This window comes from Pithys albifrons, chromosome 3 (assembly GCF_047495875.1).
Source record: "Pithys albifrons albifrons isolate INPA30051 chromosome 3, PitAlb_v1, whole genome shotgun sequence".
NCBI classification, from domain to species: domain Eukaryota; kingdom Metazoa; phylum Chordata; class Aves; order Passeriformes; family Thamnophilidae; genus Pithys; species Pithys albifrons.
The window spans coordinates 86,376,809-86,403,346 of NC_092460.1; the positions used below are offsets into that span (position 1 = coordinate 86,376,809).

Genomic DNA, 26,538 nt, shown 5'->3' on the forward strand with positions numbered 1-26,538 from the left:
CCATTCCTGTTTTGTTCTGCTTGGAGTGGGTGAGGTTAGAAAGAACAAAGATGCCATTGCTATTGTTTGTACAAAGCAGTTATGCTAAATGCCAGTTAGTAACTTTACATACAGTGTTTTCAGTGGAGCTCTATTGTGTTATAACTGACAGAGACAGAATCATTTCCCCTTCATTATGGAAGGAATTTAAATTATGTTCCTGAAAGCACAGCATACTGAGACAGATCCCCTTCTCCAAACACCAAGTGGGAAGTTTTACATTGCTATATACACTTTAAAAGTCCCCTTAAAAGTCATGAAAAATACTGCTGCTCTATGAATTTTCAGAAATTTCAGAGAATAAAAGTGGCAGAAGAGATGCAGAATCCATCTGAAATGAAGGGAGCTGCAAAAATATTGTCACTATTGCAGGAATGGTTTTCACTCACTGTTTTTGGCAAAAGTGAAACAGTCTACAAATGTTGAAATAATGTCTGGCTTAGAAATAGCAGTAGGCTCTTCCAAGACTTTTGTGTTACTAAGCTGAACAGGGAAGGGCAAGTTCCACATGGGGCTCCCAAAATCTCCATTCTAGTTATACAACAGTGCTGACTATCGCCCTGACTGGATTTTCACACCCTCTCTGTAATTCATGAAACCAAGCTGGGCATGCAAAAAAGGCAGAAGCAAGAGCAGAGCCCACCTACATGACACAGTGAGTAGGTGGCATCTGTTCAAGCCTCTGGAGGAGCTCAAACAATACATGTCTCTCAGCACAGTGCTGCATTTTGGTTCATCAGTCCCATGAAAAGCTGGTGTGACAGTATGAGATCCTCCAGCATTCCGGCATCTTCACGTACAGCATCATCATCCACATCTCCATGTACCAGTGTCCTGGGTTTACGTAGGTGTAGGCCTACATTTAGGCTTTAGTTTTTAGAGCAGGGATCGGATTATCAGCTGACTAGAGCTGGGTCAGGCCAGCTGACACTGACTGCTACTGGCCAGTGGTATTCCATGCCATATTCTGACATCATCTCAACCATAAATACAGTGTAGGGAGGTGTTTAGCTCAGTTTCCATCATGGCCAAAGCAGAGACAGGACATGCTGACACTGTTCTGCTGTGCTGGGTTTTGCTGCTGCCACCGCTACATCGCGTTTTGTTTTAGTTCGAGGAAGTAAACATTTTATCGTCTCCCTTTTCCTTGCTAAGTGTTTCTCGGGAAGGGTTTGTGGGGTGATTTTGTAGCCGGAATAGTGAGATTTGTGTTTGGAGGGGTTCAGTTTTCTGTTGGGTGGAGAGGTGAAGGAATTATTTGTTATATCTAACTTGTGTGGGTGTGTGTTATATAGTATTCCACCTTTAATTTTCCATTTTTCATGTGAATATAAATCCCAGTTTCTGTTTCAAGCTTAAGTGTCCAGAATTTTTTCTCCCTTTTCTTGGTGGTGGGGGGAGAAGACAGCCCTTGTCTCTGTGGTTTATACTTGGCATTTTACCAAAGTATTCAAACCAAAACAACCAGCATTGTCCAATGGCTTGGGCAGATTGCACAAACCAGGACCAGCCCAGGACTCCAGCCTGCTCTTGCATTGGGGACTGAAGTTGCATCCTTTCCCTCTCCTCTAGTCTCAGAAACCTTGTGCTCTTAGAAGCCAAGCTGAGACCAAGCAAGAGCCCAACCCAACTCCTATACCAGTCAGAACAGAGTCCTTGCAGATGAGTAATGGAGGTCTGAATGCCCCTTAGTCTATACTGAGGCTTCTTAAACCCCAAACAAGTTCTCTAACCTGCTCAGGACTGCATCTTCCAACAGTGTTTCCAGGAAATTCAGGCCAGAGTTTTGGAGGTGGTTTGTTTGGCTTTTTTTTGTCCAGGAAGGCTAGAAACTAACTCAATATACACCGTACATCAAGTAAGTATCTCTGGGTAAAAGCAAAACCTTTCCTACACCTCTTAAGAAACTTTCTGTAGTTTTTGAGAAGTCTCCCAGTCAGAAGTCAGATCTACAAAAACTTAAAAACTTGTTAGCACAAAGCAAGTGAGAACAGCTCTGGTGCACAGACAGCTCTATAGCAAAGCATGGACTCACATCTTTCTCCTGTGTCTTCTCTGGGTGCTGAGGAAAAATATTCAAGCAGATTCCCCACCAGTCACCATAAACAAACCACAGTTCTCACCAGAGGAGCTCCACAATCTCAAGGGACACATGCAGACTCAGGGACATCTTTTTAGTGCCTGGGAGTCCAGAATTTTAAACGGAGAGAAGCTTAGGGAAAAGAGTAAAGGATGTGAGAAACCTGAGGAAAGTTGCACCACTACAGCAGCCTCAACACTCACTAGCATCAACAACCTTGGAGCCCAAGCTGCAGCATCAGGACTCCTTTGGCCAGAGTTGACCATGTAGCAAGGAACAGTTACTAAGGCCCATAGATGGTATTTGGGTGTCTCAGGATATACAGAAGCTGCGTACTCTCTTTGTCAGGGTCTTCACCTGCTCTAGATTCTGCTTCAGCTCTAGATTCTGCTTCAAGATTTCTGAACCTAACGTTCAGATTGCAAGCTGCCAGATCAGTAAGAAGACAGCAAAACCAGTGCAGTAAATCTATTCTTCTGCTCTTCTGTATCTCTGCTACTGCAGCTGGTGTTGGACCCTCACATGAGGAGACATTACACCAGAAGTATTCTGATGCAGTTGGTAACTGGACTCTAACTCAGCTTCATAGTCAATTTGTTGCATACAATTATTGTGGCTGCTTGAGGAGGTACATGAGCATTTCTGTACAGAACTGGACTTTGCAGTGTAGCTCTTCTGCTGGTCACAACAACAACCACACAATGTGCCTCCAAGGTCTGACACTTTCCAACATCCTAGATCTGCCTGGGAACCATGATGTTTTTCTAGAGCTCTGCTGCCATGTAATCAGTATTCTGCTAGGTCGTTCTTCATATAAAGAATGATCAGGTCATTTACACCAGAAAGTGGGAGCCAGAGAAAATACTGTGGGGTTAGACACATAAGGAGTTCAAAAAGGCACATAAGGATGACAAGTGTGCCAGAGCAGAAATTTCAATGGGAAAACATCACAATCCCAGCTTCCTTTGTAACACTGGTATAAAAATCATAACCAAAAATAGTGGTTGGGTAAGCCTCGAAGGACTCCTGCAACAGTGTGCTGTACAAAGTGGAATGCAAAACCCTTGTGAGGGGGACTTTATTTCCTCCTAATGCTCTTCATCCTCACGTGGCATTTCTTTGATTTACCAGTTCATGACTAACCTTCTTCTCTAACAGTCACCTGGTTTGTTTACTCTCAGCTGCTGCTACCACCAACTCCTCTTCCCTGAGCTTCTAAATTTAGCATTTCAGAACGCTTGAACACCCTTGAATGAGAATTAGCTAATACTTCAGGTAAACCACAGCATGCATTCATGCTTACAAAACTAACTTGTGGCACCAGGACCAGAGTGCTGATATCTCCAAAACTGCCCTCTATAAGCAGGCACAGGAAACACCAGGACGAAAAGCAGGAAGAAAATGTTTACCTCAATGAGGTACAAACACAGAAAGATTGTTTCATGGGTTTGCATATTGTTTTGCCTTTCAAATGCAAGAGCAGCTAGCATTATTTTATGTCTTGTTTAGATACAATTAGGTTTGGAAATGGAAACACTAAAACCAGTACTAACCTTAGCACATCAGTGTAACAGCCTTCCCAACCTGAATCCTCAGCTCCCCCAAAGCAGTGCTCATGTGCATTAAAAACTAGGTTCAAACAACACACAGTCCTTTAGAAATGAATGATTCTGATTGCCAGAGCTCCAAGAAAAAGCTTTTTCCATCCATGTGCATTCAAAACTCCAGCAGACTAAGGTCTCTGCCCTTTTCATTCAGATGATGTTCTAAGTCTTTTCCTTCAGGAGCCCACACCAACACTGCAAACCCAACACACACTGCTTTCAGCATTCCTGTAATAAAGCTCAGAAGGAACCACTAGATCACAGAAATTAAGACAATTCCCACACAGACATGAAAAGCAACTTTAGCCTGTTTGGCTGGAAGAGTCAGGTGATCACTCCCCCCTTGCTTAAGACTCCAAAATCCTCTCCTCTGCCTGCCTCATCTTCCTGTCAGCCTGCAGTTTAAAGCATTTCCAGTCACATTTCCCTTCAATTTCCATTTGCATTCATTTTATTTGCATGTACAGCTATGCACGTGCTAAGCAATTCCTCTCCAGCTTCACATCTCTGCTTGTTTAGATTATCTCTTTGCTAAAGAAGAGATTCATCTGGCATCTTAGATGAAGATATTTTCCCTTTCCAGACAACAGTTTGTCTCCAGTACCTATTTGCTCTAGTTTCCTCTGCAGCTTGCAGAGACTAAAGTTAAGTTTGGGATGTGTTTCACTGAATATACTAAGCCATACTGCATATATTACTTGTGCCTACTAAAAGCTAAATAGAGTCTAACAATTAGAAACTCAATGGATTAAAAAGCAAATCCATGAAACCTTAAGTATTTCTGTCACTTACTAGTAGCTGCTTTGAGTTCTGCACATCCAGCTGGAGAAAATGGAGTTAAGAGGACATGGCAAATGGTTTGTGCAAAAACAATTATAGCAAGGTGTCCTAAAAGAATTCCATAATTAAAAATAGTATAAAAATACTGCAGAGCAACTAGACTCTTAAAAAACCCCACCTACTGCAGAACAATTAGCTTTCCTAAAAAACCCCTACTGCAGCTACAGGATTTTTAAAAAATAATGATCAGGCTTTCTTCCAGGGAAAACTAAAGTAATCAAACTGCACGTTTCAAGAATATTTTCTGCACACCAATAGTTCACTTTTGGGAAGAAAATAATAATGAATGCACTCTAGGATCAAAAAAGCCCAAAACACCAACTCAAAGAGAAGGAAAAAGAAAAGAATTCAGAAGTCATACCCTCAAAGTGAACTTCTACTTCACTCCAGCTGACAAACACTGACCTATTTCAGCCCAAAATCTTTAATGGAGCATAGGGGAATAAGGGAAAAGCTTTACCTTGCTTATTTCTCAACCAGTTTAGTATTCTTGTTTTTCTCTACAGAGCTACAACCAACTTGCCAGGACAACTGTATAATTTCAGCTACAGCAAACTCCAGACTTTGGCGAAGAACTCCTGATCTAGCAGTTCGGGCTGGGGACATGCACAGCTGACTCCACCCCCTCAGCTAAACCACCCCATCAGCCTGAACCTCCAACCATCTGTCCAAAGTTTACATGAAAGGGTGAGCTTTGTTACCCTTTACCTTGAAGTTTGCCACAAAGGTCTGTGCAAAGGAAAAAAGATTCAGCTAAAAGTGGAAACATAGTTGATCAGAAGGTTTTCAAATTACAGCAAGAACCTGACAATTACAAAGATTCACAAAAATCTGTGCCCTATTCAGTTACTGTAAGAACATGCTAAGAAAGGAGAATGGATTCACCAGCCCTAGGGGTGCCCTGGGAACCCTATTATGTTTTTGTATCAAAAAGCATGTCCTAGTTCACACCAGAAGTCAGTTCTGGTAGGTCCTACTGTTTCTGTTACATGCTAGATTACATCAGCAAATCACATGTGTCCCATCTAATTTAAAAAACAACTGGATAACAAGAGCTTAAGCAATATACCTTTGGAGATGAAAGGAGTACATGGTACTGCACAGCTAAATAGATTCAAGTAAATCACTGAAACTAATGAGGCAAGCCAGACAGATCTTTCAGTTTTTGTCTGATATTTCAATCGTGATATCTCTTCCAGGTGCCTGTGGAAGCTGATAGCAGCTTGTTATAAATTCTTTCTCAGTCTCCTTTATTGGGCCTCCCTCACATACATATGGGGGAAAAACATATCAAAGACATATTGCCAAATGAGAAACAAGTTACAGAAAATTAATGCTAAACCCTTGAGAACACGCTGAAGATAAAATACATGTCTTGCTGTTGAATTATAGTCTAGAAATTGAATAGACTCTAGTCCTGTTATTCTACCCCTTAGAAAATATCTGACAAGCTTTGAACACATAAAAACAACCATCATATTCTGAAGTTCAAAACCAAAGCATCAAAATTAGCATTTTGGGAAGCAACTGAGCAAAAACTCTCATTGATTTATTACAGAGATCTCTATTTCTATCAAGTTGCAGGAACACCTGCCTTCCATTTTTCTGTTTTTTACTACCCTGTCCTAAAAATCAGCAGTTCAGACTTCCTGAGACAAAATTCCAAAAATGTTGCAGCTGCCTCTAGCCATGAATGACTCATATGTATTTTTTCTCATATACAGACATACACACATATATATACACATAAACCCAAACAAGTAACACCAGAAATCTACAGACACTCCACTCTATATTTCTTACACCACTTACCAGTAATTCTTATACTGTTAAGAGATGTGTTTTAAGACATATTATTTGTTGAAATAGCTGCCAAGGAAATGCACTGGTTGCTCCTTCAGAAATCTCTTCTTATTAATTACTACTAGAAAAAAAACACCTATCCCATGTACATTAAGGCTGACTTAGTTCTAAGATAACCTGCAGATGTCAACATCAAGACTTCAATTAAGCAGCTTTAGTCACATAGTGAGGTATGTTGCGAGAAATGCAATGAAGAAAAAATATCCAAGTGACCCAGAAACCCCGAGAACACTTTTAAGTTCCTCGTACGGAAACATCAGCCCATGCGCTATCCACACATCAGCACACCTCAAAATTCTGATGCCAATTTCTACAGCTTAGAGAAACCTTATTTCAGCAGGCTTAAGCCATTCCTCTCCACAGAGCATTTTATACTTACGTAAAAAGTGTTTTTCCAGTAAGGCTATTTCCAGGTGACCTTTGATCTCATTCAGTCTGTCAGACTCTGTTCTGTTAAAATCCGGGACTCCTGAAGCCATGACCGTGGTCCCTGGGCCAGCCTATAAGAAAGCCAGAACATACTGACAGCTCAGAAGGCCTTTTTTTGGTGTGGGTTGTTTTTTTCCCCTTGTCATTTAAATACATTAACTTATTTCTGGGGCAGTAAAGAAACAATCATGTGAAAAACACACAAGTATCAACAACTCTGCATGCCTCTCTCAGCATTAAATTACCGTAATGAATGAATGAAAGCTAATCAAATGCATGGTACCTCTCCCATGTGAGTTTACAGAACACATTTCTGCAGACCTCAGGGAGTTAAAGAAAACCAAGATTTTCCATCGCCACTCTTACCAGGTCTGCTGCATTATCATTCATTATACTATCCTCTCCTCTCCCCAGTAAATGGACAGCCAATGAAACACACTTTACCTACAAAATTGTGAAGCTGCCAAAAGCAATACTTTTCTAGATAATTACTGAGGTAATAGAAAATATATACTGTATATTTTAACATCCATTTATGGAATGTGTAATTCTGAACACCACAGTCTCTCAGCAAGGAGTTCCCCACTCCCCTATCTCCATCACAGCCCAGTTACTGCAGAGAGATGATGGTGGTGCCTGGGAGCTCATTCTGGCAGGCGAGGAGAGGGGGAGGCAGGAGACTGTGTGTCTTGACAGATTTACCAGCACCCCTCAAATGAACTCAGAACTGGAAATACTGCAGAAAGCAGGAATTAAAGAGCAAATTGATTAGTTAGGGGGAGCAGTGACAACCACCACCTCCATAAAGCAAGCACAGAAAAACCCTAAGCCCACACAGCAGCAGGCAGGTGATGCTGTCTTTCTCTCAGTAAGTGGGCACTTTCAAACAGCAAGGAAAAAGGTGGGTGAGGGCATCTCCTGGGTAATGGTTTTTCAGCACTTGGGTGAAGTCCCCACTAGTTACAAAACGTCCACCAATGAGAATTACAGGAATTTCTTCAACAGCTGATACTCAAAATCAAAGTGACAGATTACAGAAGCCTACATTTCAGAAGAAAGGCAAAAAGGGATTTATTTAACTAACCTAATTATTCTCCCACTCCTTGTTTGAACCCTGAAAAAACACAGGAGCTCTAATGCTTTCAAACATCAGCTTGGATACACTTAACCACGACAGCTTAAATTACATACATATATAAACTCAAGTGATCTACAGGAGAATAACATTTTCTGTCTTAGGAAAGATGTGCAGAAAGCTTCCTGTCAGCAAAGTACTTTCACTGTTGGGAATGATTTGCACTTTTAAGATAAATCAGTGTGGAAATACCTATTAAACATCTGTTTTCTTGCATGAGCTGAACAGATGCTGAGTTTAAGCCTTGGAATTTGTCTATACAGGCAAATTAGCACTCTGTAGGCAGTTACTGCCCGGCATTTACCTGGCATCAACTCCCCACTTGAGCATGCTCAATATAGTGACTGCCAAGCAGAGATGCTATTTCCAGTCCCTAAGGCAGCACCCACCCACATAGCACTCAGTCAACACTGCTGGACACGATGAGGAGCAGAAGCTGTTAGCCTAGCAGCAGTCCTAGCTGCTTCCCATTTTGGAGCCAGCATGAACCATGGCATAGCAGAGACAGACAGACCACAGGGCAGCCTTCACACTGGAAGCTGCAGCACAGCATCCTCGTCCCCATGCTCCACATTTCCTGTTCATCCCTGTCTTTAGCCAGGATGTAGCTGCTCCAGACTATGCTGAAGACTAATAGAGCCTGTTTTTAGATGAGCACCGTATGCCAATTAACCTCTGTGTTGATTTCTTATCTATAGAGCTGTGTTGTTTTTATTTATGCTGCAAGATTTAGTGCTACCACTTGCCAGACCAGGGATGATGGTGTGGCTGAAGTCAAACAGCAGCACCCTCACAACACACTCCACAGGCAGTCACAAGAAAAGTGAGAGAGGAAGAAAAAAGAGGCTAACAAATATCTAAGCATATCCAAGTTTTCATCCTCATTGAAGATATTTCACCCAGAGCTGTGCTACATTTCAGAAATCCATATAGAGAACCAGCTTCACTTTTGCTTCTTCAGAGATGTTAAGTCATTAATTAAAACCCAGGATACCTTGACTGTGCCTCTTAGGAGGAAGGAAAGAGCAGGAGGTGAATAGCACTGGGGAGAGTGATGCCAGTTAACATGACTCATTCTGAAAGTTTTCAAATGTGTTTATCTGCTAAAGCATTGGACACAAGCAGCCTGACATCCATTGATTGGTTAAAAATCAGGAGGTACAGGTCTTTAAATTAGGTACTAAAGGTTACAATGACCTTCTAATTTGAGAAAAAAAGAGGGAAAAAATTCACTAAGTTAAAACATAAAGCTGCTTGTTAAGAATAGTAGGAGTAAGATCATGTAATAACCATGTAATAATAATATAGTTTAACCAGAGTAGTAAGATACACAGTGACACAAGTTTGGTCATAAATAAAGTCCCCAGTTTCCAAAATTAGCATCACCATACATTTTGTGAACACCATTTAGAAGTGTTCAGAAAACTGAGCATGCCCAGGACAGTGATATGGGAGACATTTAAGCAGATGTTTCTTTTTGTCCCAGTTTTTTCCCCCACACCAACACACCTAAGATGATAAGAAATAAGGTCTCTACATTTGCTGGAGATCAACTGCCTACATCTGAATTCAAAAAGTCCCTCTGTCTAAAGTTAGAATAACGGAATTCACAAGTTAACAAAATCCTTGTATTAATTCCAGAGTTATCTGGACAAAGGGTTCTCTCCTCTCTCCTGCCTCAGTAGGACAGCACTGGGACTCTGGCTGGATTAACTACACTGTACTGTACAGATGTCCTTTCTAGTTTCTGACTCACAGTAAAAGCCTTGAAGGCTTCTGCAAATTTCTACTTTTCCTTCTACCTCTCTAGCTTTGACAGTATTTGACTTGGGAGCCCTTTTAAAATGTTGGCAATCACTATGACTTAGCCAAGGCTGTGCACAAGGCCTGGTGGTGCGTAAGAAGCCAGAGAAACGCCCGAGGTTAGTGTGGAGTCAGAGACAAAGGGGTTAAAGGAACATTTCTGATGACAACAAACTGCCCTTAACCCATTATCAGAGTTCAGGGTTGCTGCTCCAAGCCACATCCAGCTCCAGATCTAAAAACCACATCTCCCCATCAATGTTTTTCAAGCCATCTGCAATTTAGGCTTTTCATAACAGCACTTCCCAACCCAAGATTTCTGCATTCCTTTCCTAAACTCCCTGTATCCTGCAAGCTCTGGGATTTTGTTGCAACACCACTGCCACTGTAGAGCCACAGAAAGGGTCTAAGTCACTTCTTAACCAAGCACATGTGGATCTGTCCTCTCCATCTGCAGCACAGCACATTTTAGCATCACACAGAAACCTTATTGGCCAATTCTTTCCTAATTTTCTTTCACATCATCCTATGTATGTGGATGACTTTTCTCTAGGAATACATAACAAAATGGTGGTCTCATTTCCAAGGTCCTCAGTTAGGTTGAAGAGGAGCAGTTCTCAAACACAGAGGATGGGAAGCAGTGAGGACAAGGCATGACAACCCCAGGGGCATAACCATCCGCCCAAGTCCCTCCTCAGAGTTCAGAAAGTGGCTGGAACACAATACAGGAAAGAGGTAGTTTAAAATACAAAATTTTAGCTTGCATTCATTTGAGCAATTCTCCAGCAATAAAACAAACTACACAGCTTGTCTTGAGTTTCTCAACTGACACTTTATGAGTATTTTCTTACTACAAATTATGAAAGGGTTCCCCATGAATGCTGCATTCACCTCCCGTAAAAAAAGGGAAAACTCAACAACACTGTGAAGGCATTTGCATGAATAGTTAATCCTTAGTAGGTATTCTTGGAAGCATGCCCATATTGGAAGTCTCCTAAAACACAGATATATTCTAACAAATTTTTAAAAAATCTAGTGCTAGCCAGTTTTAGAGACTTTAACATCTTAACTGTAATGTTTGCATCATGCTTCATACCTCCCAAGCAACATGCTTTATACCTTACAATCACTGTAAATGAAGTGACCAACGCAGTAGCATTTAAGTTTTAATTGACATGTCAGGAAAAGCCAAGCTGTACTGCAATTAAATCAATGCTTTCTGTACCACAATAACTCAGATTTAATCCTAGCATATTGGCAGGGAACTTGCATAAATAGATTAGATTGCTTTCAGTTCAACATGCCAGGCTCGAGAGAGAGTTTTGACTTGTAATTCTCACTGTCTCCACAGGTTTAAACACAATTTGTTCTTTCAACTCCTCTGCAAATGGGTATCTCCTCTGCACCACATTCATTCATATACCTGTATGTAGAACTGAATCTTTTCTCCCCTTTTGTAAAAATGGGTCATGGTGTCTCTGAACCGAGGGGAGTTTAATTACTGAGAAAGCAACATTACCTCAATTTCCAATGTCACAACAAATCAAATGCTATTATGTTCACAATTAGGAAGGAAGAACAGACCAGGATACCCTCTGTACCTATTTTGCACTTGTAGTGTTTTTACATACGAAAGTGTTGAATGTCCTTCCTTTAAAAAAAACAAATGGCCACCTATGGTAAAGAGGGAAGGGAGGAAGAAATCTGGGAAGTCATTCAGGAACTGAAACGGATGTATAGCAAAGAGTTAAATTTGTTTACCAACATTGCTGTCTTGGCATTGATCTAGTCACAATGTCCAAATACCCACAGAGACCTAAGTATCTGCTACCCGAGGTGTATCTGTAGTTGGGGCACTTAAATGAGAGGGGTAAAAGTACCAACACAAATAAAGAGCCAACCTATAAGCTTTGTCCAAACTAGTTTAAATTTAGAGTAAGATACTTTTTGAAAGTCTCAGAAACCACTGAGGAAAACTGAAAAGAAAAATATAAATCCTTCCAGATCCAGGACCTTTCAGGAGCTTTCTGTGTGCTTTACCCAAACACAGGTTAGAATGTTTATTACTGAACTAAACAGGTAAAGCTCACAGTTTTAAGATAATACGACAAGACCTCCTCTGGCCATCCCTTCTGTCTTTCCACGTGTAACTTCACTAAGACATGTTGGGACTAAGTGCCACTGCCATATCTGTGGCCTGAGACTGAGAATTCACTTCACTCATTGGAGGTGCACAACAGAGGATGATGCTCTTCTTGGCAGATGATCAGGGCTCTGCAATCATAAGCTTTATGACAAGGCTTTTTACTCTAAAACCTCTATTTGGGTCAAGTTTCTGCACACGCCTGTCAAGTTCAGATACATACCTAAAGAAGAGTCACGTAATGTGCACATTTCTAAGTGCACTGCAAACCCATCAGGCACTGAGCGCCCTTCATTCATGTGACTGCACTGTACTATTCTAATAGAGAGACATCTTTCTTTAATTACTCCATAATCATTAACATACCAGATGGGGGTGGGGGGAGGGAAGTGGAGAGGGACAGAGATGAGGCCTTTGTCAAGGGAATGGCTGACAGTGAAGATGCAGATAAGGGGACCAGGACTCTAATTTTGCATGCCTATGTTCAGTTCTAAGCCACCAGTTTTGAAGACTATGGGTTCTCTACTCGTATTTCAACAGAAACAATGAAGCAACAGAAGTGTAAGCACAGTACAGCTCACATTTATCTGAAAAGACATGCAGTCTAACTGCAATTTACACAGATTTGCATTAGCTTTTGTGTGCTTTCAACATTTCCCTAAGGTATTAAATAGGAAGAAACCAATAAGACTTGTTCTTCTTATGATCAGTGTAATAAAAGTATAATACTAAGTTGCTTACAGAACCTTTAAAAGAAAACCTCCCTGTACGAGCAATTTAAGAATTGAGTTTTAGACAATGAATTAAAACCAATTCAGGCACAATTCAATCATACAATCTCAGTAAGAAAGAGACGTAATTCAGAACTGCCCTGTTCACAGGATCTCAGTCAGTATTTTAATAGTGATTTAAATACGTAAATATTGCTTTCTTCACTCTTGGCACCTCTGCAGCACAGGGGATTATTTCTTCTTTCATTTTACAGATGGGCAGCAGCATTCAGTGAGCAGATGTTTGTGAGGCCAACTGCTAATCTCTCAAACCTCCCATCTGAAATTTATTCCTATACATCAGACCTTGCTGCTCATAACAATTTGCTTATTTTGCTCATCTCTGTAACACAGCTGCTGCTCTTAGGCTGTTCCAGCATCATCCTGGGTTTGGAGCTCCAAGTATCAGGAATGGGGCAAAACAAGTTTGATGCTGATGCTGCTTTCCTCTCTCCCTTTCTCCCTGTTTTTTAAAGAACTGTACTCAGCTGTATCCCAAGGACTTAGATCACAAGAGCCTACCAGAGTATGTAACCAGCCAGAAACCACAGCATCTCTCTTCAAGTTCCTTTCTCAGCATACAGAGCTCACTCAACGTTTTGAGAAAACAGAGACCATCACTGCAGATGTGTAAACATAAGGCTTTATAACTACTCAAAACTGCAGGTTTACCATGCTGTTCTCTCAGCCACCCTCCTTACAATCCTATTCCCCTAAGAAATACAGAAAATAGTATCTAGAGTTTAAGACAGATCTTTCTGTAGTCTCTAGCTCTGCCACCCAGATACCTTTGATTAGACACAAAGCGCATCTAATATATACCTACACATAAAGTGTTAAGTTTAATGAAAAACCTATTTACCTATAAAAATCTCAGAAAATACAATGTTAGAAGGGCAGTAGCAGAGATTACTGCCAGTATACACATACTTACATCTTGACAGATGTCTTCAGTAGAGTAAGAGCAAAAGAATGGCATTTAACAGACTTCCTTGTCTCAGAAAGCTTGAGCATTCGCATACAACAGACTTTTTGTGACCAAAACATGCTCTGTCATTACCACCTGTTTGTTCCATGATCATAGGAAAAACATTCTGGCAAAAAGGCTCTGTATAATGAGAACTGTATATGGTACCACACAAGCCCACTTCAATTTAAAAAAGCTAATAGCTACACAAAAGCTGCCAATCACAAAGTAGATGCATAAGCATATATGATTCGATGTCTTTTAGTTTAGAATTTGTTGTGAGCAAGCCCTGTGCTCCTAGAAATGAGCCTAAAGACAACAGTCTGATCACATTTTGGGGATAGAAACTGCACAGTAAGTTTCCATATATGGGGGATATAAATTGTGACTTCCAAATCACATTTTAGAATACAGTTAAAAAGACAAACCTAAATTTAGATTGGAGGTCTCCAAGCTCAAGGATCCATTGCCAGTTTAAAGCAGGATTTTATTTTACTTTTTTAATCAATATTTAACTATTTTCTGAAACAGTCTTTTAAAAAGGTAGCTCTGTTTGGGTGTTTCCACTTACAAGCACCAGAAACTTTCAGAACTTCCTGCATAGCTTTAAACCAACTCAACAGCATGGAAGTGGAGAACCAGGTGATATGACCCTCCAATGAAGCCACCAGAAACCTTATCACTACAGTCCTGGACAGTGCCATTTGAGCAGATCTGACTCCTCAAACTGAAAAGTTGCCTTTCCATGTGTTCTTTAGTAATTCAACAAAACAAATAAAAAAACAGAGAGCATTCAGAAGCACATTCAAGGTTAACAAACCTGCCAATCCACAATATTGAAAATTAAATGTAGGGACAGGGAACCCCAATACTAAGATATTAATTGATCCCTCCACAAAATGGAAGCCTATTGCTGGAAGGTTACTCCCTCGTCCACAAATCCTCAAGTTTTAAATCCAAAATAAAAGGATAAAGAATTACAAATTTCTGTTCTTTCTCTACCTGACAACTATACAACATCATACAACAATATTTAAATCGAGTACTTACAGGGTCTCTCAGCTCTTCATTGTCTCGAGCTGATGTTCGAGGTATTTTCACCGGAATTTCATCTCCACATTCAGTGTCTGAAGCATTTGGAGACTCTGCTAAATCAAGTAACTCATCTCTCTTGTGACCTCTGAACCTTATTTTGTCCAACTTCTTTAGCATGTTCAGCACTGCACTTTTCTGCTTTACCTTAACATGACGGTTGGAGTCTCTGCAAGACAAAGACATCAAGAATATTTTAGAAAGCTTGCAATAAATCTAAATAGAGACATTCTTATCACTAACTACTCCTAACCATCTTTCAAGGGCCTTCCTGCCACTGCAGGAAAAATATCCTGCAGCTTAGATTTTTAACAGGCATTTTCCCCACAGTGTAACAAATGCATGGTTTGTTTTTCAGTAGTTGATGATTTACTGTTTTCTCAGACTATTACAGCTTCTTTCTCCTGGCTATTTTTAAAGCAAGTCAGAACAGGCACAAGGTAACAACCTGCACTCCGAAGAAAGATTAGAAAGTCAGTTCCTAACAGGTTACTTGAAACAAAAAAAGTTTAGCTGTTAAGTCCACATTGTTCAACTTGTAATGCTTCTAATCAAAGACATGAAAATCCACTAAGCTTCACAAGCAATCTTTAAATTCCTAAACAAACTGGAGCGAAAGAGTAAGGATGCTATAACATCTTCGTACTGCTTCAGACTAAGAGAACAGAAAGTCGTAGGGTTTACTGAAGAAAGCCACTAGACAGATCCATGCAGAGGATCCCACCAAAAACTAGAGATTATTGCAACAGACCATAAAGCACATTCAAATGCACTGCCAAGATCCTCAAAATTACCACAACTTACAATCTTGTATAGATTTTTATTATGCTTTGAGGTGCAAAGGAGAATCACTTTATTACAGATGTTTTCACTATTTTTTTAGAACTAGTAGCATGACTAAAAGTTCACTGTAAGAGAAACAGTAGCCAGTATTTTTGCAGAACATGCAGGTGCCGTGGCATCCAGAGGAACGAGAAATGCGCAGGACACTCCACTTCCAGTGATAGTATTTGACATGAGCAATTTTTACATTCCAAATCATAAATCATACTGGAAGAAGCATTTTGCTTTTTAAAAGACAATAGAAAAATTATGTAAACTCATTGTAATGGTAGCTTTCCAAGACACTGCACTGCATAGTTTCTGATTTAAACCAAACCAGTCAAACTGGTCTCATTCTACGAATCACACTCTGTACTAAGAGTGCCAAGCTCCATCTTAAATTAAAAACAAAACAAAACAAAAGAAGAAAAAAAAAGGGCAACCAACAGTTCCTTAATTCTGCCACTCCAGCAAGCTACCACTCTGGCTGTTTATATCAAACCAGCCACAATATTCTCTCCCACATACTGTTTCTCAGCTCACAGAGTTATATTTGGAGAACAATGGAATGCACCAGCAAATGGATTTTTAAAAATTTGAGGCACTTGTTCCTGTTGCTACACTTTTGTCCTCTATGGTCAACACTACCATCCTTTTCATTAGAAGCCATACTTAGCTTCATGGCACATTGTCCCAGGCACTAGTGTGAGATGGAAAACAAAAGGTAGATTCAGACACACATCACTTCAGGAGTATAAAAAAGAGCAAAATAGAAGAGCTTTTTGCTACCAAGGGCTTTGCACCTGAGGCAATTCTCACCTCCTAACACAAACCTCTTTTCAACAGAGCTCTTCAACTTTCCCTACCGATTCCCTGCTCACCCTAACACTTTAGCAGTGACTATTCACACCAAGTTCAAACTAGATCGTTCCCTTCAAAATTTGAGTTAATACAATAATTAATAGTTCAATTAAATACAAAGTTTTAAACTAATACAAATGCCTTACAGTATAGCTGGCAAATAAACTGCCACAAAATTCTTCGTTTATCAGAGATGCTTAAAGTTGCAGCCCTGTGTTTAATCTATCACTTAAAGAGAATCACTTGTGGTAACTCACACAAGGTTATTTTCTATGAGCAGCTTTTTTTTTAAAGTTCTGCTTGTCAAAGCTAAGTTTAAAATAGAAACACTTCTTGCTCGTTCATTGACTCTTTGATGAACAAACTTGTCAGCTATCACATCCAGAAATATCTCTAGCCCCTACTATTAATAGAAACCAGAGAACAAATGGTATGAGGGAAGTCTAAACCTCTGATAAGCTCTAGCACAATTGTATTGCTCTCCCTCCCATTGAATTATTCTCCATCTATGTTCAATCAGCTTTACACACCATGTAAGAGACCTGCAGCAAAGCAGTTGTGAACCAAACCCTGTCTGTTCATCATCCACACTGTCAATGCTAAAGATACAGCCACACAAAGAAATAATAAAGCATAGTACAGGGTTATACTCCTTTTCTGGTTGACACCCTCTGCCCATACCAACCGAGGACAAGTGTGCATCCAATGCCTTCTCTATCCCTCTTAAGGATGGAGCAGTTACTCAAGCTGCAGATAAGCATTGCTGTTCTGGATAGAATCAGAGGGCCTAGGCATTCTCCTGTTAAAACGATGTTTATCCACCACTCCCCAAAGACCAGAGCTGGATCTGGACTCTTTTGATAGCCTGGCATATACAGCACTTCAGTGGGTGTTTCAAGATCTGAATTCAGTTTTCTTTCCCCTTATTGTAGATTCACATTCACTTATCACACAAAATAAATGAGAAGCATCAAAAACATCTTGAGACAGAGTAATCTCCAACTCTTCACATCAGGCTTTGAATGAAGAATGAAAAACCCACGAGGCCAATGAAAAGACCCATCAGTGTAACTTCCTGGGATGAACACCATTTAGGAAATTGAAATCCTAAACTCCAGCCTCATCCTAGGACAGTTCATGCATTTCAGCCCTAGGTCACAAAATAATCTGGCCAAGAGCTTACCCAAGAACTCATTTATGGTATTTTTTTCCATGCAAAACTGAAATACTTACCCTTACATGTGTTACCACCCAGCCTTTTAAAAATGCAAACCTTTCTTTAAATCACTCCACTGGATGGAGTCAGCTTAATTCTGAGGATAGCAAAACAGAGATATTATGAGGGTCAATACTTTTAAAGGATTATTCAGTAAATTGAACATTAAAAGAGGAAATAGTAAAGAATCACACTCCAAGGCATTTTTAAAGTACTCTTAAGTACACAAAGCTGTTACATAAAAATATCTTCTCAGTTAAAATTTAATAATAATAAGATTGTTTTGTCTAAAAATTGTTTTGTATGTACCAGGCTCCCAAATTACTTACGGTTACATTACATGAACCTAAGCAAAAACCTAAGCTTGCCAGAAGCTCCTACAGACACTCATTATCTGGCCTCCAGCCAAGTGCTGGATCCAAGACAGGCTTTTTATGTCAGCAGCCTGTTCTTGCAAATAGCAACTTTTTTTAGATGAAGATCAATAAATATGGCGACATTTCAGCAGTTTCAGGTGCCCTAGGAAAAAAAGATTCTTGGATATCCTGTATTCCAAGTGACTTGAGTCAAATTTAGACAAGCTTGAGGAAGCTTTTGTAAAATGAAAGACCAGAATCTGATCTAGAATTAGACTTATGCAAAATATAGTAACTAAATATCAAAATACTTGCTTACCATCATAGCTATTCATCTACCACCTTTTCCCATCTACCCAGCCTGGACTCGTTTCCACCCCAACACCCATTCTGGACTCAGCTTGTTCAGCTGTAAGTTCCAGACTGTTTCTAGGAACTCCCCATCCCCGTATCAAAACCACCATGCAGTTTAGCTTGTGTGTCTGCCTTTGCCCTCTGAACTCTACATCTCCCTCTGCTTTCAAACTTACCATTAATAAATATTACAAAATTCTAATAAAAATACAATTATTTTAACTCCATGAGTTGTAAACACTGTCACTTCCCAACACAGTCATACACATCACAATAATTGTTCTCACTACCATACAACAAACAAGGTATAAATGAGAATAAAAACTGGTATCATGCTTGCAAATCAACCTCAGCAACATAAAATCCAATCCATACTCCCAAGTTTATTTCTGCATACAAACACCTTACCATCAATGCAAACAACAAAAGACTTTCAATACTACAACAGAAAGTGCTGCAGAGCACAGTAAGGTGGGCACAGACTCTGCAAAAACTGATTTACATCTAACTTTGTTGCACCTCATCCAGATCTAATGATAGTAGCAGGTCCTCAGCCATAATATAGTGAGGATACATTACATTAACATGCTTACAAACAAGGCTATTCAGGCACCCAGATTTTTAAGACAGCAGCTTTTTTTTCTCTTGTTTTACTAGTAGAGGTCAAATGAGCAAAACTAAATAACTGCCTGTAAAAATTGTCCTGAAGTCCCAAACCATTAAAAAACCTCCTAGGCAACAGTTTATGTATATACAGCTTGATTAGTGAAAAAAGTCTGTATTTTCCACACTTAAAAACCCTCAAGCTAAAATAACCTTTAAAGATACTTTTTCTTTGCCATTAATATCTAGTTGCTAAAGGAAATCCTTCAAGCCTTAAGTTTTATTCCTTTTACAGAGGGCAAAGGAAGAGATGACATTATTTGGACCTAATATGTAAACCCTCAATTAACGCCCAAATAACTGTCATACTGTGACTATATCAAGACCCAAAACCCCAAACCAACACGCACACATTCCAAATTTATACTAAAAACAGAAAAATCAAGTTTTCTCAAACTTTCATATAAAAATCAAACTGAGATCTACAACAGCTTTTTCTGCCTACATTTACAGAGAGGTTTCAGTAAGGAGACAAACAGATTCCAAGGAATGCTGAGAGCCATCCTGACTGCGTAGTCTGGAAGGGCTTGGTTATGAGGCTTGTTCCTAAGGACAATCCTGCCACCCCTTTGAGCCACTGCTACCCCACACTCTACTCCTGCATAACATGGAAGAGCTTGGGATGCAAAAGGAAAGAGGAAACTCAGGGAAGGGCAGCATCCAGTGTACCACTACCGTCTGAAATCTGCCTTAACTCACCCCAGAGTCTCTTACTCTCAAACCCTAATGGCTCGTAGGTTTTGGTTTTCTGTTGTTGCATTTCATTTTCACATGTGAATACACCAGATCAGAGCAGGTGGCCTGGTACACCAGGCAGAGATTGAACAGCTAAATCTTCATGTGCACTTTGTTAGAGAAAGAGCTCTGCTTGACAGCACAGGATTCAGTTTTCCCAGGTCAAAAAGACCCTACAAGACTATGACACAGTATAGTAACCTTCAAAGCACCCATGTCCTTTTTGCTAGAAAAACAGCTTTTCAGAAAGCTGAAGATGACACTACAAATCTAACATATCCCTAGTGCTCACTGGTACATCTCATTCCCTTCATATTCTCCTTTCAATGTGAAAATATGGCCAAGGTAAGAGCCCTGGTAGCCAAGAAATCCCAGGCTTTGTGTGGACAAACAAACACATAGTTGTCAACACTGGGACGTTTTGGTCTTATCATGAGGGAAGGGTGTGCAAATTGAGGCAGTGGAAAGTATCAGGATTACATTAGGTATTCATTACTTCTGTGCTGAAATGCTCCTGCATATTATCCTAGGAGCTGACAGGAGCACAGGAATCCAAGAAGACACACCCAATCCATCCACAAACCAACTGATCCTGAAAACAAAGATAGACACGCCCAGAAAAAAACCGCGCCAAACTAAAACTGGAAGCTGCAGTGAGTACTGTAAGCCTACAAAAGATACACAGTCCAGCTCTCTGTACTGCTCTGTGCAAAAAGTTCCCTCTTGCTACAGACTCCCCTCCCCAATTTTTCATTTTAATGAACAGAATCTCCCGTCAAGTCACTGTCTGAACATTTTGTACTTATTAATATTTAAGAAACTAACCAGAGAAAGATCAACTGACTGCACTTCAGAGCTCCTTGCCTGCTCAGCTTTCCACAGAATCACAAAATGGGTCAGGTTGGAAGGAACCACAGTGGGTCATCTGGTCCAACCTCCCTGCTCAAGCAGGGTTATCCCAGAGCACAGGATAAAAAGAAGAAAAGCACACTTTTCTTCCCCTGTGCACGTTTCACCCAAACTGCTCCCCAGAAGGTTCATATCTGTGAAGAAAGACAAACCTTATCCACAGCATCTCTTCTTGAGCAACAGGAAGTGGTTTTGTAAAGGTGAAGCCAGCATTTTTCAAGAAAACTTTACATTAAGCTCAACTCAACAAGTCGTTTAGCACACAAATCTCACTCAACACAGCCCGTTCATGAACAGTGCCCACATGACACCGAGATCACCCAGGAAAATGCAACACTTTAAGTTCCTGTATAGAATGATGTCATCATTTCTCATTGGAAACTAAGATACACCAGGAATGGGTCAAACATCCACTTGGATGGACCAAGAGCAGTTTATAAACACTCTCTGAAGGTTACAAGCATTGCACAAGTGCCCTTAATATCTGATTTCAACAAACACGCAAACAAATGTTCAGACCTGAGCTCTCCCCACACTCAACACAACAGGTTCATCCTGAAATATTAGTCACTGCCTCAGCGTCAGTCTGGTAAAGTCTTCTTCCAGTTACATTACTCTTGGCTCAAGGATCATAAGATACCCAGAACAAACTGCTTTCTGGTTTGGAGTAACATCTACTAAAAGCTCCTTTCAGCATCTGGAGTCCTTAGAACTCTAGAGACAGACTAGACAAGATAGGGATAGATTCTGTTGGGGGTTTTTCCCCATGAGAGACGAACTTATTAGTTAAGCTACCTAAGAAGAAACATTACACTTAGTAATTCAGGTTCTTTTTTCCATTCATTTTTAAGAGAATTGAACAAAAGAAAAAAAATCCCAACAGAATCTCTTCCTCTGCATTTCTCTACTGGCAGAAGCAACACTCAATTAACATGGGTTGGGAACCAGCAGGAAGTTGTGCAGCTATTAATTAAGCATCAACTCTGAAACAATTTAAATTGTCCACTGACTGGGGGAGGAGGGGCTGAAGAAAAAAGTGGAAAGCTTTGTAACATGGGCTATGGTACAACACAGGGACCGGAGATAGAAGTTCAACATACCAATGTCGACTGCCACTGGTGAGGTTGTCACAGCAACCATAATGCAGCTTCATGAATATGCATTACGCTAAAATCTATTTTTTTTCCCAAAAGAGACTAACATGTCATTCAGCTCACAACATGATGCTGCCTGGGAGACAAATCGGGGTTGCACAATAAAAGTGACTTGTCTTCAAAATCTTCAGCTCAGCTGCTGCAAACAGAAGGGGTTAGGGGGAGAGAGGAGACACATAACATGGCAGTAGGGGCTGTAGGGCTCTCTCCTGTATCTGCCTGAGACAGAGGGCACTTCAGACATATTTGGCAAACATTTTAAGGCAGGCACACCTAAAATGAGCTGCTCAGTCCCTACAAAACTACAGACCTGTGCAAAGCATCAGCTTTAATTCCTCACGCACCTGGGGACCAGCCCTTCAGTCAGCTAGAGGCAGCGGCACTAGTGACCCTCCACAGAAGGACAGAGAAAGGGGAGCTGCTGCTCAGAGCCCAAGCTAGCAGAAACTGGGGCCCTTGGCTTGACAACCACTGAAAAACTGCAGGTGGAGGAGCTCACAAAAAAATCCCTAACCACACCCATGTACCCATCCAGGTCACACAATAGTGTGTCAAGAAACAAAGGGCAGTAACTGTTTCCACCGAGTAGCTGTGGGAGTTTTACTTCCTACTTAACTCCCCACTTAAGGTAACATCTCTTCCACAAACACATAGACAGACACCCTACACACCTCTGTCTCTCATCTCTGTCACCATGAAATGTAAAATTAGCAAGGTTTGTTAAATTAATTCATCTGTAAATCAGAAATTTTAACTCCCAAATCAGGAAGATAAAGCTAATTTTTCCTCAAGACACCTGTGTGGGAGAAAATAAAAGTGAACCACTGATTATGTCATCAGAAAAGCCATACCAAAAAAACCTTCATGAAAAAGACTTTGCCTGCAGAGGAGGGAGGAGTCACCAGATCAAGCCACGGCAGATATCCTGTGAAAGCAGCAGCATGTCATTACAGTAATAAAACCCTATCACAGTGGAGGTGAATCCCTCCCTTCCTAGTCACACACTGGGTCCTCCTTCGGTGCCCTCATCCCCTCTGCTGTGTACACACCCCGATCCCAGAGGAGCCCAGCCAAGCCTGAAGCCACTTGATCACAGGCTGACACCAAAGGGAGCAACTCCATTCATTTCTGCCACAGCCTTTATGTCACTTGACCACTCATGCAATTTATCAGCTCACTGCTGATGCAACTAATTTTTGTTTGTTTTCTGGCAAGGTCAGTCTAATCAGAGCAGACAATGATGCAGCTTCACTCGGGGTGGTACAGGCTATTAGAGCTGTCGAGACTCCTACACAGAAAATGTTTGTGGGTTTCTGGTGGTGGGCAGAGAGAGAAAGCACCATTTTACAGCAGCCACCTGCACTCAAATGAGGTTCAACGACTGCAAGGCCTCACCCTAAAGACATTGTTTTCAAAGCTGTAATAAGGCACATTTCAGAAACTGGACACCAGAGCTTCAGTGCCTACTCTGAAGGACGGGGGAAGAGTTTGTTACAGCTCGGTGTTATGGGTTTGGCCAGATGGTCCTAAATTTAGGTTTTAAAAGTTCAGCTAGGCCTGGGAATTGTCAGCTGACTTGAGCTGGACTGAGCTAGCTAACAGCTGACTTCTTCTAGCCAATAATATTGTATTCCATACCATATTGCATCATCTCAAAAGGGGTAAGAGCTGGTGTGTGGGTGTGGCTTGTGCAGTTGCTTCATAGCTGTGGTGCCAGCAAGACACTCTGCTGTCCCAGGAGGGATGGGGAGGCCCAAGCCCAGAGCACCGGCTTAACATCATGTTATCTGAGGGAAGTAAAATGTTTGTTCTTAGCTTTTCTCTCTGCTTAAGTCTGTCTCTGAAGAATCAACTTCTCTAAAAGGATTTGTAGTTAAAATGGTAGAATTTGTGTTTACTGGGAAGTGGGAAGTTATTTCTTGTTATATATGTAACTTGTGTAAGTGTGTGTTATATTGTAGTATCCTTTTAATTTTCTCTTTTCTGTATAAATACATGTAGTTAGTTTCAGCATAGACCTGGCTTTAGAAGTTTTTTTTTCCTCTCTCCCTCTTCTTTTCCCCTTAGCTGGTTGGGGGGAGGAGGAACCCTTTTCACTCTGTCTTGGACAGTTGGCGTTTTGCCAGCTCAACTCTGGACACTCGGCATTGACAAAAAGATTTTTTCTGCTTCCTTCCTCTGAATTTTGTCTACTAGTCAGGGTAAAGACAGAAAGATGATCATCACCAGATCAGCAAGAACCTCTGCATACAAGGAAGCTCAGGCAGCTCAGGTCTGGATGGGCTTTCAAACAGGTAAGAAGCTGGGGCAGAGAGGAGTGCTGCCCTAAGCAAGCGCTACAATTCTGCCTATAAAAACAGAGACAAAATAGTGACAGATGGGAGAGAAGGATGGGACTCAACTGACACAGGGTAAGATGATCTGAGAGGTCTTTTCCAGCCTAGTTCTTTCTGTGAGGATTAGGCTATCACTGCATTTATCTCCTCCTCCACTGTTCAAATGAAAAATGTAGGAAGCCTAACTTGACACAGCATTCAGAATAAAACTGGCCTTTTATAACCTACTTTAAAATAAATATTTAAAGTCAAAAGAACATATACTGGCATGGAACATTTTATTCAGACCAATAAGTTTATTATAGAAGGTAATCACTAGCTCTTTAGAAAGTGTGAGCCCTGCCAGCCCTGAAGAGTTTTAATTCTATCCCATCAAGTAAAAAGAGGGCAAGGTACTGAGACCTGCTTGATGTTGAGTTTTTCATAATCTCAACTGCATGTTTATCATCTTCAAATCATAACTACAGATAAATCAGAGAAAGCAGGTACAGCTAAGAAAAAGAGACACTGTGGACATGAGCCGTAATCCAGGCTTTAAAAAAGGCACTTTGAGAACAGCCTTCCAAGGTCTACACAGAATGGTTTGGATCGAGCAGGTATTTCTTTGAAAGGACTCTCAGAAGCAGGCAAGCACTCATCTGCTATGGGTGTCCGATTGTAGCTCGCCTTTGAAAACAGAACAAAGGTATAGAGCATTGCCGTTTTGAAGAATGACTATGCGTTCTTTTCTGTTGGTTGTGTTTATAAACAGAGAGGTACCCCTTGAAACAGGACACAGGTCACATCAACTGACCGCAGCCTGACTAATCTGCTGTGAGTGTCCCTCCCCTGAACACAGCTGAAAGCACACAACCCAGCGCTCAAGAGCAGCCTGTCCCAGCCCTCACCAGCATCTGCACCTCACACAGGCACCTTGCACCTTTAACTAACACTTCCATGTGTTACAGTGCCAAGCTCCCTGGGAATTACAGTTTCACTTATGGCAAGACCATACAGAAGGAATTACTCAAGCTATTTGGCAAACACCACAGACTCAGAACTGCTGTGTTACATATGCAATGATAAAATGAACTCTCCTACCTTTTTGTTCACTAAGCAACCAGAGGGCGAGGTTCATACTCCCCAAACTGATCATCTATCAGGGCACCTCACTGAGAACAAGACTAATGACTAGAGTAGAGCAGGATGGTCTATTTTTAAGGGCTTCCCTCAGCTTAGGTAGACAATTTAGCAGAAGCCAGCACTAGAACTTTGTGAGTATCTAGTTAACATGAAACCATCCTCATGAAAGTTTTCAGCTGAAGATTCCCAGGGTGCAGCGATTTTACATATGATACTTTGTAACTTGCATCTGTAAGTTTTAACTATTCTACTGCTGACCTGACTATTCATTAACCCTCTGAAATATCTATATGGCAAAAAAATTAAGTGTTTCAGATATGCTGAATAAAAAAATCAGACATGGCTGAGGGAAGGAACTGAGTATTTCACCAAACACTACTTGCTCTCCAATTGCCACGCAGTCACAAAAGTAATTTTAATGAACCAAAGTGTTTTAACTTCTCCCCTCATCAGTAAATTCAACACTGCTGTGCCATTAAGAACTACAAAGATACAACTAGCACATGCCAATTACAACCACAATCACAATTCAGAAATTTTTACTTCCTTTCTATATACTGGCCCTGAGCTTATGAAGAATATGTATAATCCCCAAATCACATACACTTTCATGCAAGAAGCAGAGCTGCTGCTTTTTCTGTTCCTTCTCCTTTTTTTGCCCAATAAAAACATGAAAATGCTTCCGAAGTTGGTGCTACAGGCACAGAAGTGAAGCCAGGGGGCAAAACCCCATTCTGTGGATTTTGCAAGTTTGCAGTGTTATACTACTATTCACGTCAACTTCTAGAAGAGGAGGCATGAAATATTGTGTAAAAACTTCCATAAAGAATGTGTAAAAGGATGCTGCACTATACACAAAGGAGGGAGTTAAATGAGTACATTAAATCAAGGAATAACAGAGAAACAGCAAGTTCCATACGGTAAGCCTGGCTTCAGGCATCAGCTTAATTTCTGGCACTGTCTGTACCACACAGCCCCTTGTAAAAGCCATGTAAACTATTCCTTGAAATCTTATCACAGAGTAAAAAACTCAAGGTCAAGTTCCCACCAGACTGACAGAAACATGAACAGCAGCTTTGCAGCAAAGCACTCTGGAAAAGCCTCCTTCATCCCACCCACACAGCTTGTTAAAAGATGAGTGAGATATTTTACTCCACGTAGAAGAGGTTTGGAAATAGCAGAAGTTGTGGTGTGACACAGGCAAGCACCAAACTTGGCTTCTAAGTATCACAGACCCCTCCTCCA

The 26,538-nt window shown here is 40.8% G+C and overlaps 1 protein-coding gene across 3 annotated transcripts in view; it reads right to left on the reverse strand.

The window, feature by feature from the left end:
- The window catches only part of GRAMD4 (GRAM domain containing 4), a 79,958-nt gene that overhangs the window by 39,359 nt on the left and 14,061 nt on the right, over positions 1–26,538 (reverse strand). For all 3 annotated transcript variants that reach the window (XM_071552577.1, XM_071552578.1, XM_071552579.1), the window contains exons 2-3: positions 14,724–14,934; positions 6,806–6,926 (exon numbers count right to left, since the gene is read on the reverse strand). In XM_071552577.1, coding sequence (XP_071408678.1) covers positions 6,806–6,926; positions 14,724–14,934 — 332 coding nt within the window. The remainder of the gene's footprint in view (positions 1–6,805; positions 6,927–14,723; positions 14,935–26,538) is intronic.